The sequence below is a fragment of the Delphinapterus leucas genome, chromosome 20, assembly GCF_059928025.1.
Source record: "Delphinapterus leucas isolate spDelLeu-1000000601 "Yukka" chromosome 20, BTC_Dleu_Yukka2, whole genome shotgun sequence".
Lineage (NCBI taxonomy): Eukaryota > Metazoa > Chordata > Mammalia > Artiodactyla > Monodontidae > Delphinapterus > Delphinapterus leucas.
Window position 1 is genome coordinate 42,757,151 of NC_143148.1, and position 13,351 is coordinate 42,770,501.

The following is a 13,351-nucleotide window of genomic DNA, read 5'->3' on the forward strand; positions in this document are numbered from 1 at the left end:
TGCTCAGTAGTTGCAGTGCATGGGCTTAGTTGCCCCTCAGCATGTGGGATCTTAGTTCCCTGACCAGGGATTGAACCCATATCCCCTGCATTGGAAGGCGGATTCTTAACCACTGGACCACCAGGGAAGTCCATGTTTGGCCTCTTAATATTGCTTACTGACTTGGCAAGGTCATCAGTGCATTTAAACAGATTTACACATATTTACCCCATCATTTTTAGTTATTTTCAACAGAAGGGTCAGGGTACTTAATCAGCCAAACTGTTATAGAGAAAAAAATGTGTCTGCTTAAGCTACTAAGGACCTGAACTAAAAATGAAGAAATGATTTTGTGAGAGGAAAATATTTTTTAGCCCAGGAAGCTGTATGAATTAGAGTCCAGTGAGGAGACCAAAAGCAATGTTACATATTTCAACAGAGGGAATTTAATAGAGGGAATTGGTTACACAGGTGTGGGAGGGCTGGGAGGCACCAGGGTAGCCTAGTGATAGTAATTGCAGAAAGCAGTCCCCTTTCCTAGGGCTGGGGACACAAAGGGAGAAGACTGGGGTTTCCAGAACCTAGATGTGTGGAGGAGAGGTCCTGTGAGGCTAGTGCTCAGATCTCTGAGAGGAATTTCTGCTTGAGTGCTGCTGCTAGCTCTGAAGGGCCCAAGGAGAGCCCTTATGTGGGAAGGAACAAGCTTTCTCCTACCTTCCAGTCACCCTCTAGTTCCCCTGTTGTCCAGTCCTAACAGCTGGAAAGAGGAGAATGTAGTTTGCAGAGCCCTAGCCCCAGCATGTCTAAGCAGAGTATAGAAGAGTGGATGTGAAGGGGAGAGACCATCGCTTAATTTAAGAGGTTGACCCAGTGCCCCTGGAGCCTCAGGAGTCCTGCCCAACTCAGCCAGTGTAAGTCACAGAGGTTATAGGGTCATGACTTACACTGCTGCTGCCAACCATGACTTCAGAACTTCACAAAGCACTTATTTATAAAACTGGTATGAAATAACAACTGTTTCTCCCTTTTTCTTAGAATATGAAATATTACCAAGGTATCCGGGCTGCTGTGAGCAGGGTGAAGGACAAAGGACAGAAGGCCTTGGTTCTTGACATTGGCACTGGCACAGGACTCTTGTCAATGATGGCTGTCACGGCTGGTGCTGACTTCTGCTATGCCATTGAGGTGAGGCACACTCTTCACATGTGTGTCCTGTGTCCTATGTGGGAAGTTCTTTGTGTCCCTTGCACTCTGCCCATCTGTTTGTTCACAGACAGACGTTCATGGAGTGTTCACTCCATGCCAAGCACAGGGTCAGGTTTGGAGAACACAGAGATGAATCAGACACAGTTCCTTCCTCCAGGAGCTCATTGTCTTCCCTGAAAACAGCGGTTCTCAGCCTTGGCTGCATGTCAGAATCACTGAGGAACTTTAAAAAAGCTAATGTCTAGTCAGTCGTTGTCATGTCCTCCCCCCACCTACCCATTTTTTTTTTTTTAAATCAGGGGTGATATTATTATTATTATTTATTTATTTATTTATTTATGGCTGTGTTGGGTCTTCGTTTCTGTGTGAGGGCTTTCTCTAGTTGTGGCAAGCGGGGGCCACTCTTCATCGCGGTGCACGGGCCTCTCACTGTCGCGGCCTCTCTTGTTGCAGAGCACAGGCTCCAGACGCGCAGGCTCAGTAATTGTGGCTCACGGGCCCAGTTGCTCCGCGGCATGTGGGATCTTCCCAGACCAGGGTGCGAACCCGCGTCCCCTGCATTGGCAGGCAGACCCCCAACCACTGCGCCACGAGGGTAGCCCTAGGTTTTTTTTTAAATTCTTATTTTTCTTTAAACAATTGCCAAGACTGGAATCAAAGATAAATAGAAGGCACAACACTTTTGCTCTGGTTTTGTGTTATTCAAATTTAAAAAAAAATTTTTTTTTTTTACAAATACAAATTAAACATGAAAAAATTACTTCAAAAAAAACCTAACAGTTCAAGAAAAGCTTATCAGTTGCATTCTAGACATTTAAAACCTATTTCACAATTTAAATTTCAGTGGTAAAAACAGTAGGTTTTGGAACTGTTTTGTGGCCACGTATCCAAAGAAAAACTCCACTAACACCTTTAATTCAGTTTTTAACCATACCAGAGAGAATCTAAATTGTCAATTTTTCCAACAGCAATTTTTCCACATCAGAAGGTAGTAATGACTCTCAAAGAAGAGACAGTTTGGGTTCTTCCTGCCTTAAAAGTGTTTATCAAATCCTGTAATTCTCACAGTCTTTTGAAACATGTAGAAGATAAGTAAGAAATATTCCAGTGAATGAAACATACCAAATGTCAGTAATAAGCAAGACACATTCCTTTGGGGAAACTGTTTAAAAGAAAACCAGTCTGTATATGCAAATAAGACAAGGAAATGCAGTCTTTTTTTTTCTTCTTTAAAAATCCATTTTTCCTAAAATATCATTCCACAAAATTGGAAGTGAAGGACTAAAAGGTGGCGGGGTCGGGGAGAGAGGGGGAAGGAGCACACACCATTAATACAAAAAGTAAAATTGTACAAACATAAGCAGTGTATCATACACTAGAATCAGATTCCAAGATACCAAAAGTTGGCTGAAGAAATTCACCATTCTGTGGGAGCTAGGGTTTGTACTGCTGCCTGAAGATCGGTGAAGAGCAATTCACTGCCTTGGAGCAATGCCCTTTCCCACTCCAAATCCTGGTTTCTGCACCATGCCTCCTCAGGGGGTGCCTGTCATCCCACCACCGAGCCCACCTTGAGGGCCTCCAGGTCCCCGCAGGCAGTTATCTCGGCGATCCCCTTCCCAGACGGTTTGAGTCTTCTTTTCTTCCACATTCAGGCAGACCTCACCTCTGAACATGATGGGCCTGTTGCTAAGCACCTTCTGAACAGGCTCAGAATCATCAAACACAATGAACCCAAAATTGGGTAATTTCCCACTGCTGTTAATACGCAGCTCCACCACATTCCCATAATTTTGAAAAAAATGTTTAAGCTCTGATTTGTCCACCTCATGAGGCAGGTTGCTGATAAAGAGCTGGTGATTGTCAGGGTGTCTCACGATTCTTTGGGGTTCAACATCACCTTGCTCACCAGCCTCACAGACTGGTCTAGGTCCCGTCTGGAGAGGAACATTTGTTTTTGTTTTTGTTTTTGTTTTTTTGCGGTACGCGGGCCTCTCACTGTTGTGGCCTCTCCCGTTGCGGAGCACAGGCTCCGGACGCGCAGGCTCAGCGGCCATGGCTCACGGGCCCAGCCGCTCCGCGGCATGTGGGATCTTCCCGGACTGGGGCACGAACCCGTGTCCCCTGCATTGGCAGGCAGACTCTCAACCACTGTGCCACCAGGGAAGCCCTGGAGAGGAACATTTATTCGCTGTTCTCGAACCCTTTGATCCCTCTGAGGCCTCTGTGGTGGAATTTGAGATTGAGGCTTAGACTCTGGACGAGGCTGTGAAGCTGGTACTTTAACAGCATGAGGTGGTATCCCAGTAACTGGAATAGCTCCACTGGGTGGAAGGTTCTTGCTGGTCACAGATGTCCAAGAAAAGGTTCTCAAGTCCTTCTGCACTGTCTGGGCTATGTCTGCAGGCGCTGGAGAAGAACTCTTCTGAGCATATTCAGGAGCAGTCTCTTCCAATACTGGCTCAGACTTTTCCTCTTGGACTTCAGACACAGGTTTTTGCTCCGGTTCTGGTTCAGGATCAGGCTCTGGTTCAGCAACAGGTTCTTCTAAATGTTCTTCTAAGTCACTGCTGACAGTTTGATCATAGAAAGTTCCAGAATCATCAGGTACCACCTCAGGTGTCTGCTGTCTTTCTTCAGGTTCCTCTACTTCTTCAGATTCTTCCTCAGGCTCAGGGACAAAGCCACCAAAGACCTCATCTTGGTATCTGAAGATATCATTGTGAACATAGAACTTATTTTCAACAGAGCTCTCAGGAGCAAGGACAAAGGTCTGCATGAATCTCCTTAAAACCTGGGTGTTATTAGAGAGCAAGCCCATCACCTGGACCACCACACGGTCATTCAGAGTGGCATGAGCATCGACATGATGGATCTTAGTGTGGCAATTGGTGAAGTTTTGTGACATCACTTTCCTATGGATTTCTTTCTGTCCATAGACTGCATCTGCTGGCTTTCCATTTGAATCCAATCCCGCATGGACATAAGAAGAGTTCTTTCCATAAAATCTGTGTAGCATGTCTGGGGCCTGGTTCAGCAGTGTGTAATACTGTCTCACAAATTCCCGCCCGACCAGCAGGGGACTAGGCTTCTCCATAACCATTGCTTTGGTCGATTCAGCCTGCACAGCTGAGCGGGAGAGGAGCAAGCTCTGCTCCACAGCACGGCAAAAACAAAAAACTCAATTAGATTTTATTATCTTTGTAAATGAAGAAACTAAGACCCATAGACTTTAAAGATGTAAGTCCCACAGTTAATAAGTAGGAGAGCTAGACCTGGAGCTTGGTCTTTTTAGTTCCTAATATGGTGCTGACTCCACATTGGTAGCTTTGATGGCAGGGTGTGCATGTATGTGAGAGTTAGTTTTCTAGTGTGGGTGTCTGGGGTGGAGGCAGGGATGCCATTGACTGGTAAGAGGAACTCAGAGGACGATAACTTACTTTTCAGGAAAGACAATGCATTTCATTTTGGATGTGTTGAGTATGAGAGAGACAGGTCTTGTGGCAGGAGCCAGTATATATGTGGACTGCTAATTAAAAATATAGGGTGAGAACATACTTTTCGATAGAATTGGTAGGACTGTACTCTTAGGTTTTTCCATATTTTTACATCACTTACCTGGATTTCTAATTCTCTTGCTACTCTCGCCTGTGACTCTCAGACCTCTTCCATTTGATTCTTGACATCTTATGGTGGCCTCCCAGTTTTTGTTTTAGTGACTACCTGTTTGATCCTCTGTTCTTGTCTGTGGATTGCCCTGTGGTTTCAGCTCTGCCTGAGCTGCATGGCAACAGGAAAGACAGGTGCAGAAGAAACAGTGAGAGAGGACCTGCTGGTCCCTATAGATGGAAGTCTGAACCTTGAGAGAGTTGCATATATAGTGGATTTGGGACTCACTTGCTAAAGATGTGACAGGTGAAGCTGGCAGTGTAGGAGGCTGTCCACGGAGAGAGAGTACACTGAAAAGAGCAGACCTTGGAACATGCCTATGTTCAGGGGGCTGAAGGAAGAAGAGTGGCCATAAAGTCAAGTTCAGACAGACACGAAGAGACCCTAGAGGGTAGGGGCAGACTGCATAGAAGTCGTGAGAAAGAGGGAGTGGTCAGTCGGTGTGGATGTTATAGAGCAGCACTGTCCGATAGAACTTTCTGATGTTGAAAATCTTCTATGGCTCTACTGGCCAGTATGCTGGTCCCTAGCCACATGTGGCTGCTGAGCACTTGAAATGTGACTAGTAGGCCTGAGGAACTGAATTTTGGAATTTTATTCAGTTTTCATTTACATTTAAATAGCTACATATGGCTACTGTATTAGGGCAGGTATAGAAATTGAGCAGGATGAGGACTGAGAAAGCTGTGGGTTGGCAGCTAGGAGGTTATTGATGACCCCCCTTTAGGTGATATTTTCAGGAGAGTAAGGTTGAGGAATGGATGGAATATAAGAAATCACAGACATTGACTGTAGGCTTCTCTTTTAGTACATTTGAAAAGGAAGGAATATTTGGGGAAGGTGCATTGGTTACAGTGATTTCTGTGGCAAATGCCTTGAAAACAAAGCATGGTCCTGGCTTCCTCTCTTTCTTTCTCCTTTTTAAGGGCAAAAAGAACTTTCCCAGGCATCTCTAGCAGACTTCTCTTTAGGTATCATTGGCCAGAGTAAGGTTAAATGCCATTTAACTTACCTCATTGACCTTAGACCAGACAGATGCACCACTTGAAAGAAGGTCAGTTCCCCAAACTGATTTGAGCTCCAGGAGAGGACACAGAATGATGTTGGGAAGTCAGCTTCAGGGTTCATTCCAGATAGTGTTTGGGGTGAGTTCTTGAGTTCTTGGTGGCTGAGGAGGAGGCTGTGAATGACAGAGCCTGAAGGGTCAGTGGAAGAGATGAATGATAAGTCAAGAGGCAGGAGGGCTGAGAGGATGGTGTGAGCTTGTGATACTTCTGGAGTGGAGGTAAACTGATAGCTGAGAACTGAGGGTTTGAGGCCCTCAAACTATGAATACATCAAAACCATCAAGCCAGAGCCTAGAAATAATTTGAAACAGATTGTGAAGATTTTTTTTCCCTAGCTGAGCACATATGCATTCTTTATAGAAGAATATAGCATTTCCCTTTTGACTATAATAAAAGAAATATGTGATCATGGCAGAAAATATGGATGATGCAGAGAAGGTCTTAGAAAAAATGGAAATCTTGTCATCGTGACCAGGCACTTTATCATTTTCAAGAATTTCCTTTCTCTGTGTGTGGCCGCATGTGCATCTGTATGTTTTATGCAGTGACGTGGTTGGAGCTGTGCAATCTAAGTTGGGCAGGCTGGAAAGTAAGAGTTGGAGAAACTTATGTTTAGGGACATGTGAAGGGTTCAGGGAAGACTTCTGTTGGGGGGGATTTGTGCTGCCCTGGAAAGTTGGGTTTGCTTGCAGGTGGGAGTAGGGCAGGGAAGGCTCAGGCTTGCCTCCTGCACAATGAGGACATCCGCGTGGCTGTAGCGTTGGTTGTGTGTGTGTATGTGTGTATCGGGTGGAGGATGGAGGGTGTGGGAGGGGAGTAAGGCTGGGTAAAGTAAGGTGGTCCACATTTTGGAGGGCCTCAAATACCATAAGAAAATATAGGCTGTGTTCTGCTAGCAGTAGGGATTTGAGACAGTTTTGAGCAGGAGGGTAACCTGCTGCTCACACTTAACATCTGCTACAGTTACAGTCTCACTTTCCTCTAGAGAGCACATACACTTCCTGTCCCAGGTCACAGATCATGGTTTTGTGAGGCAAGTCCCCTTCCTGGTTCCCTCTAGCATAGCACTGGCACCTGCCATCCTTACTAGGTAGTGCAGCCTCCTTGGGAGCCCCCTGTATCCCTCCTGTGCCTGGCATGTAATGGGAAGGCCCAGCTGCAAGTTAAACCCAGCGGAATTTCATCCTTTTGTATTCATTTCCAAGACACACATTTGGAGAAGTATTTAAGTTACATAGATGAAGTCTTGTTTATTTATCAAATGAACCCAAATCAGCCCAATGAAGTATTTTGCCTGTATCAAATGGTAACAAAGGTACATTTTGTGTATTCAGGAAGAAATTCTGTAGTGTAGGCCTCTTTTAGTACAAGTCATAGGACCAGAATCAAGGCATATCTTGGGTTTTAGGATGTTATTTAATTTATTGCTCGTTTTTACTTGGGTTTTGTCTCTAATTTTTAGGTTTTCAAACCTATGGCTGATGCTGCTGTAAAGATTGTGGAGAAAAATGGCTTCAGTGATAAGATTAAGATTATCAACAAGCATTCCACTGAGGTGACCATAGGGCCAGGTAAGATCAACACATCCTGTGTCAAAAGCTTTACTTGCTCTTGTAGGAGAGAGGAAAAGGTTTATTCCAGTTTGTGGAATAGATGTACCCAGGTAATCACAGAGACTGGGGCCTCTCCATGTGCTGATCTGAAGATAAGCACTTTGCTTTTCTGTTAGTTTATTTCTCTACTAGTTAAAACAAATCAGGAATGAGTAAACCAGAGCTAATCAAGTATAAGAGTGGTGATGCAAACAAATGAAACCTTTTGCTTAAGCAAGTTGGAATTCAGAATTTATCTGAATTTTGCGTTTTATCAGATAGAAGTAAAACTAAGTTGATAGTAGAAAGAGGTTTGCTTAGTTCCGATATCCTGTCTCAGTATCCAGTGTGATAGATTTGCCTGTGTAGCTCGGTCTCTCCAGGTTTTCAGAATATTTTTTATAGTTTAGGAATTTGAATCAGACTTCTAACATTTCACATGCCACTGATACTGGAAGAGCACAGTGGACAAGAAGCTTCTAGGGGGACTTCCCTGGTGGCACAGTGGTTAAGAATCCACCTGCCAATGCAGCTGACACAGGTTCAAGCCCTGGTCCAGGAAGATCCCACATGCCACGGAGCAACTAAACCCGTGCGCAACAACTACTGAGCCTGCGCCCTAGACCCCGCGAACCACAACTACTGAACCCGTGAGCCACAGTTACTGAGCCTGTGTGCCACAACTACTGAAGCCTGTGCACTTAGAGCCCGTGCTCCGCAACAAGAGAAGCCACTGCAATGAGAAGCCCGTGCACCGCAACGAAGAATAGCCCCCCTTGCCACAACTAGAGAAAGCCCACAACTAGAGAAAGCCTGTGTGCTTTCTCCTATTGAGAAAGCTCCCCTAGCTCCCCCTATTGAGAACCCTTGTTCTAAGCAAGCTTTAGCCATACTAGTACAGTGTGACCTTTCTGGGGTCTCTGCTGAATGCCTGGGCACTGGCTAATCAGAACTAGAATGTTTCTTAGTCCTCTGAGCTCTGGCAGTTGTTCAGCTTATAGCTACGTGGTCATCCTTTGCTCGACCTTCTAGAGGCTTAGCCTGTGTGTGTGTGGATATAGTCAGCAAGAGACATGAGGGGAACCCTCTGCAGATTTCTGAAGCCCTTTTTCTGTGTAACTTCCTGTCCGGCTCTCTCTCTGAAGTGTAGCCTCCTCCACTCCCTTGAACTCTTTGCTGTCTCCTTATTCAGCAAGACACTTTGCTTGGCTTCTCACTCTGTGTACCGAGTACCATGGTCTGGAAAGTGCCTGCTGGCTGGAAGCCAGGGCAGTAGTAGGGGTCACTTTGTTTCCCATTGTTCAACATCTGAAACCACTTGTTTCATATGTTTTGCAAGGTTTTCTAGTTGATTATGGTGGTGGATAAGTCTGATCCCAGTTACTCCATTTTGGCCCGAGATCTTGAGAGAGCGGAGACTCACCTGCCGAGCAGCCTTTGCCGTGTCACTCACTCTGTGCTCTGCCCTGTGCCTCCTCCAGGCTGTGTGTTGTTCACGCCAGCCCCCTCTTATGTTTCTTAATATTTTTCTATGTAGTGCTTATGACTGCAATAATGAAGTAATTATGTAATTATGTATTTAATGTCTGTATCCCCACACAGCTGAAGCATCCTGAGTTCATGGACTGTGTAGTCTTATTAATATTAATTCCATTCCATAACTTGGCACAGGGCCTGGCACATGAAAGAATTCAGTCATATTTGTTTAGTGAGTAGATTGTCAGCTTTGCTTGGTCCTTAACCCCTTGTAAATGGGACTTTGTTTCTACTTCTTCAACTTGACAAGTGGCTTCCTCACTGCCCGGGCTGATGGTCTTTTCCCTGCTTTACAAACACTGCAGCTTTGGTACTTCTGCCATTCAGTCCTTCTGAAAACTCTCCCTTCCCAGGCCTCAGTGACATCTCCCAGTCTTGGTTGTCCTTTGCACCTTCCTTTTTGCTCCCAAATGCATATTTCCAAGCTTCTGTTCTGAGCCCTTTTAAAAAATGGCGTCTGAGTTTGTTGCCTATTCCCCAGAGATGGGTTACATGCTGAGACGTGTAGCAGCCAACTTGGGGTGGCACTTATTCATCCATCCAGTCATTTGGTGAAGACTTCTGAGGCACCTGGGGTAACTGCCCCTCCTCTGGCTCCCGCTGCACCCTTATACATTAGTACTCAACAGGCTCTCAAAAAGTATTTGTTGAAATTCATTAGATCATAAAGCTTTATTTTTGAAGAAGATTTGGGCAATAAATCATTTTAAGTTACATAATTGGCTTAAAAATTATTCAGAAGGTAGAATTGGTAGGGCTTGGTGATTGATTAGATGTAGGGTGACAAAAAGGGAGGAATCAAGAATTTAGCTAACATTTGCTGACTGTTACTGGGTGCTCAGCATTGTTCTAGGCGCTGGGGTGCAGTGGTGAACAGGCCAGTCAGGGTTCCTGTTCTCCTGGAGCTGGTCAGTGATGCCCAGGTTTCAGGACTGTGTGACTGGTGATGCTGTTCATTGAGAAGAAATGTTGGACAGAGAAGCAGGTGTGTGCAAGTGGGGTGGTTGGCTTAGTATGGGACAGTGTATTTCAGTTGGAGTTTGGCATGATATCAGAGAGGATGGGCAGTGACCCAGGAGGGTGGTCTCTGTGCCAGGAGACAGAAGTTTCTTCTCAGCCTCCTTTCACGTTGTGCTGCCATTGAGGACACGTGTACTTCATAGGAGCTGGATAGGTTTTACCTTTGTTATTTGAAACACCACCAGGTGAAGCAGATCTTGTAACCTACCACTCTTTTACAGATGAGGTGACTTATGGTCAGGACTGAGGGTTCAGGGCTAGAAAGTGGGATCCAGGCCCAGCTCTCTATGACTCAAGGCTCAAGCTCCCTCTACTGCGTCCTTCTTTGAACCTCTTAATGCTGCTCTTTTCTCGCTTCATCTGTGATACTTGTCTTCTGTGTAGGGAAGATGAGTGGGCTTTGTCAAATTGTAATTCATGAGCCATTAGGAGTATTTACAGTTAATTCTCCATGATGAATACCCCTTCCAAAGTCAGTTTTATCTGGGCTCATTAAAAATTGTAATTGTAGAAGTAACATTACTTTACATTATATTATAGAGGTTTAAAAAATAGAGTTAACAGAAAGACCTTCCATAGTCCTACTGTCCTTAAAAAACTGTTATTTGGGGGATTGTTTGGTAGCAAGAAACTAACTTAATTAAGGGGGATTTAGTGTAAGGAACTGGGGTTTCTGAATCCTGGATCTCAGTTGTATCATTGCGTATCAGTGGAATCAGCCTCTCTCTTGCTTTAGTTTTCTCCCCCTCTCTGCAGCCTAGAAATATCTGAAGTACCAGCATTCAGTTTTGCTTTTCAAATAATTTTTGCTAATTTAATAGTTAATAGTTTAATTGTTTGTATCTCTCTAATTGCTAATAAGAATGAAAATTTTTTCATGTATTTGATTGATTTGCTTTCTGTTTTGAATTGTCTATTTGTATTTTTGCCTGGTTTTCTTCTTGGGTGTTCGTAGTTTTCTTATCAGTTTTACAAGTCCCTTGTATTATTAAACATACAGAAAAATTGATAGAGTAGTTGGTGAACACCCATGTTCTCTTAACCAGGACTTAGGAGTCACTCATTAGCATTTTGATGTATACATGTTATGTCAATGTGGATTTTATTTTATTTTATTTTTTCTGAACCGTTGAAAAGTCAGTTGCAGACATGATGACACTTCTAAATACTTCAGCATATGTATGTGCTTTCAATTTTAGTGACCTATTAACCTTTTATCTTTTACATATTTGCTGTTAATATTTGTTCCAATCTGTTGCTTGCTTCTGACTCCTTCCTTTTGTTTCTCAGATGGTGACATGCCATGCCGTGCCAACATCCTGATCACGGAGCTGTTTGACACGGAACTGATTGGGGAGGGAGCACTGCCCTCCTATGAACACGCACACAGGCATCTCGTGCAGGTAGGGGACTGAGGGCCTCCTTCGGGCAAATTGCTGTGATCTCAGTTGACTCACACAGCTCTCATTGACACACCACGCTCTACATAGCCTGAGCCCTCAGTGCCTCTCTGTACACCTTAGGGCAACCTTTGATTCCTACGAGATTCTGACTGTCCTCAATTATGACTTCTGTGCCTCTTGAATGCCACGTCTTAGTAGGTTAGAGTCAAAAGACTAGAAACTATCTTCAAATTGAATTCAGCAAACATTCTTTTAATGTCACCTGTGTGTAAGGTGTTCTAGCATCCAGGGAGAAGTATAAGCCATTCTTCTTGCTTCTATATCCACACTAGTCAGCAGTGGTAAGGACTTGATGGGCCAGATGGAGAGGTAGGCAGAAGCACCACTGACATTTGGTTTAGGGCTGGTGGAAAAGGTCAAGGCTCAGGAAGGAGATGAGGGCTTGTGTGGAGAGGGTGGAATTTGGAAAGGCACTGAGGAAAAGGAGAGATGTCCCAGGTGGAGGACCTGTTTGGTAGGTCAGTGGGAACACCAGCCTAAGGTGCTTGTAAGCTAATGTGGAGAATGGGGTGGAGGATAGAAGACCTTGAATGCCAGGCTGTTCCAGATGAAGGAGTTTGGGTGGTGATAATCTTTGGCAGGTTTTTGTGTTTTTAATAAATTTGTTTGTTTGTTTTTATTTTTGGCTGTGTTGGGTCTTCGTTACAGTGCACAGGCTTTTCTCTAGTTGCGGTGAGTGGGGGCTACTTTTCGTTGTGGTGCTCAGGCTTCTCATTGCGGTGGCTTCTCTTGTTGTGGAGCATGGGCTCTAGGCATGCAGGCTTCAGTAGTTGTGGCACACAGGCTCAGTAGTTGGGGCTTGCGGGCTCTTGAGCACAGGCCCAGTAGCTGTGGCCACAGGCTTAGCTGCTCTGCAGCATTTGGGATCTTCCCAGGCCAGGGCTTGAACCCGTGTCCCCTGCATTGGCAGGCAGATGCTTAACCACTGCACCACCAGGGAAGCCCCGACAGTTGTTTTGAGAAGGGAGAGATATGCTGAAAATTTTAGCTCAGAGATGTTGGTCTTGCTTTTTTATGAACATAAACTGGGAGGTGGAGACTCAGAGGCAAAGGCCGGCTGGGGAGGTGTGAGTGTTTGCTGCTTCTGCTGGCACCTGCCATGTGGGCACAGTTCACATGAGCCCGTAACTGTCTTGGCCCGGTATTCTTTTGAGGGGTACTTCGTACCCCTGGAGTGAGGAAGGGGGCTCCTTCCAAGGCATTTGGGGCCCGCGTCCACATTACTCATGTGGTCAGCATGTGATGGTGATCGTCCTCCAGCTCCCCATCCTGCGTGAGATGTCTTGTTGTCTCCAAAATGCAAAATTCTTCCTAGTAACTTTGGTAGAAATTATTTCTGTTTCTCCACATTAAAACCATCAATTAGATGAATCCCTGAAATAGAGAACAAGGATATTCAGAATTATGTTAATGTTGTTCAATTTGTCTTTCTCTAATTCATCTAGTAATTAAAAGGTGCACAGGCAGCCGTCCTCAGCTTCCTCTCCCAGCTGGCCTGTAGCAGCCAGGTGTGCGCTGTCCACTCTAATCACTGTCCCCATCTGCCGAGCTTGAGTCTCAGCTTGAAGGAGCTATGGCGGCACACAGTCTCCATTACCCTGTCCCTTTTTCTGCCACATTGGAGGTCATGGAACTGGGGTGCTGGAGTGTCTGACAGATAGTCCATGTGGTATTGCAGTGACCCAGGAATTGATCTCAGAAGACACATTTATTGGTGCCTTCATTTTGCAGGGCCTTTTCTGAGTACCAAGAATACGAGGGTGAGCTCCTGGGGAGGCAGGTAGGTGGGCAGGTGGTCACAGTACAGTTTGAGGTCCAC

At 45.1% G+C, this 13,351-nt stretch overlaps 2 protein-coding genes across 3 annotated transcripts in view; one reads left to right on the forward strand and one right to left on the reverse strand.

Moving 5' to 3' along the window:
• The window catches only part of PRMT7 (protein arginine methyltransferase 7), a 47,537-nt gene that overhangs the window by 15,316 nt on the left and 18,870 nt on the right, over positions 1-13,351 (forward strand). For both annotated transcript variants that reach the window (XM_022583366.3, XM_022583367.2), the window contains exons 4-6: positions 1,015-1,164; positions 7,384-7,492; positions 11,360-11,472. In XM_022583366.3, the coding sequence (XP_022439074.2) occupies positions 1,015-1,164; positions 7,384-7,492; positions 11,360-11,472 (372 nt within the window). The remainder of the gene's footprint in view (positions 1-1,014; positions 1,165-7,383; positions 7,493-11,359; positions 11,473-13,351) is intronic.
• Positions 2,205-4,340, reverse strand: LOC111179605 (ras GTPase-activating protein-binding protein 1-like). The gene is given in 2 exon segments (XM_022583393.3): positions 2,205-3,122; positions 3,338-4,340. Coding segments are annotated over 2 exon segments (1,413 nt in total). The 5' UTR covers positions 4,289-4,340; the 3' UTR covers positions 2,205-2,660.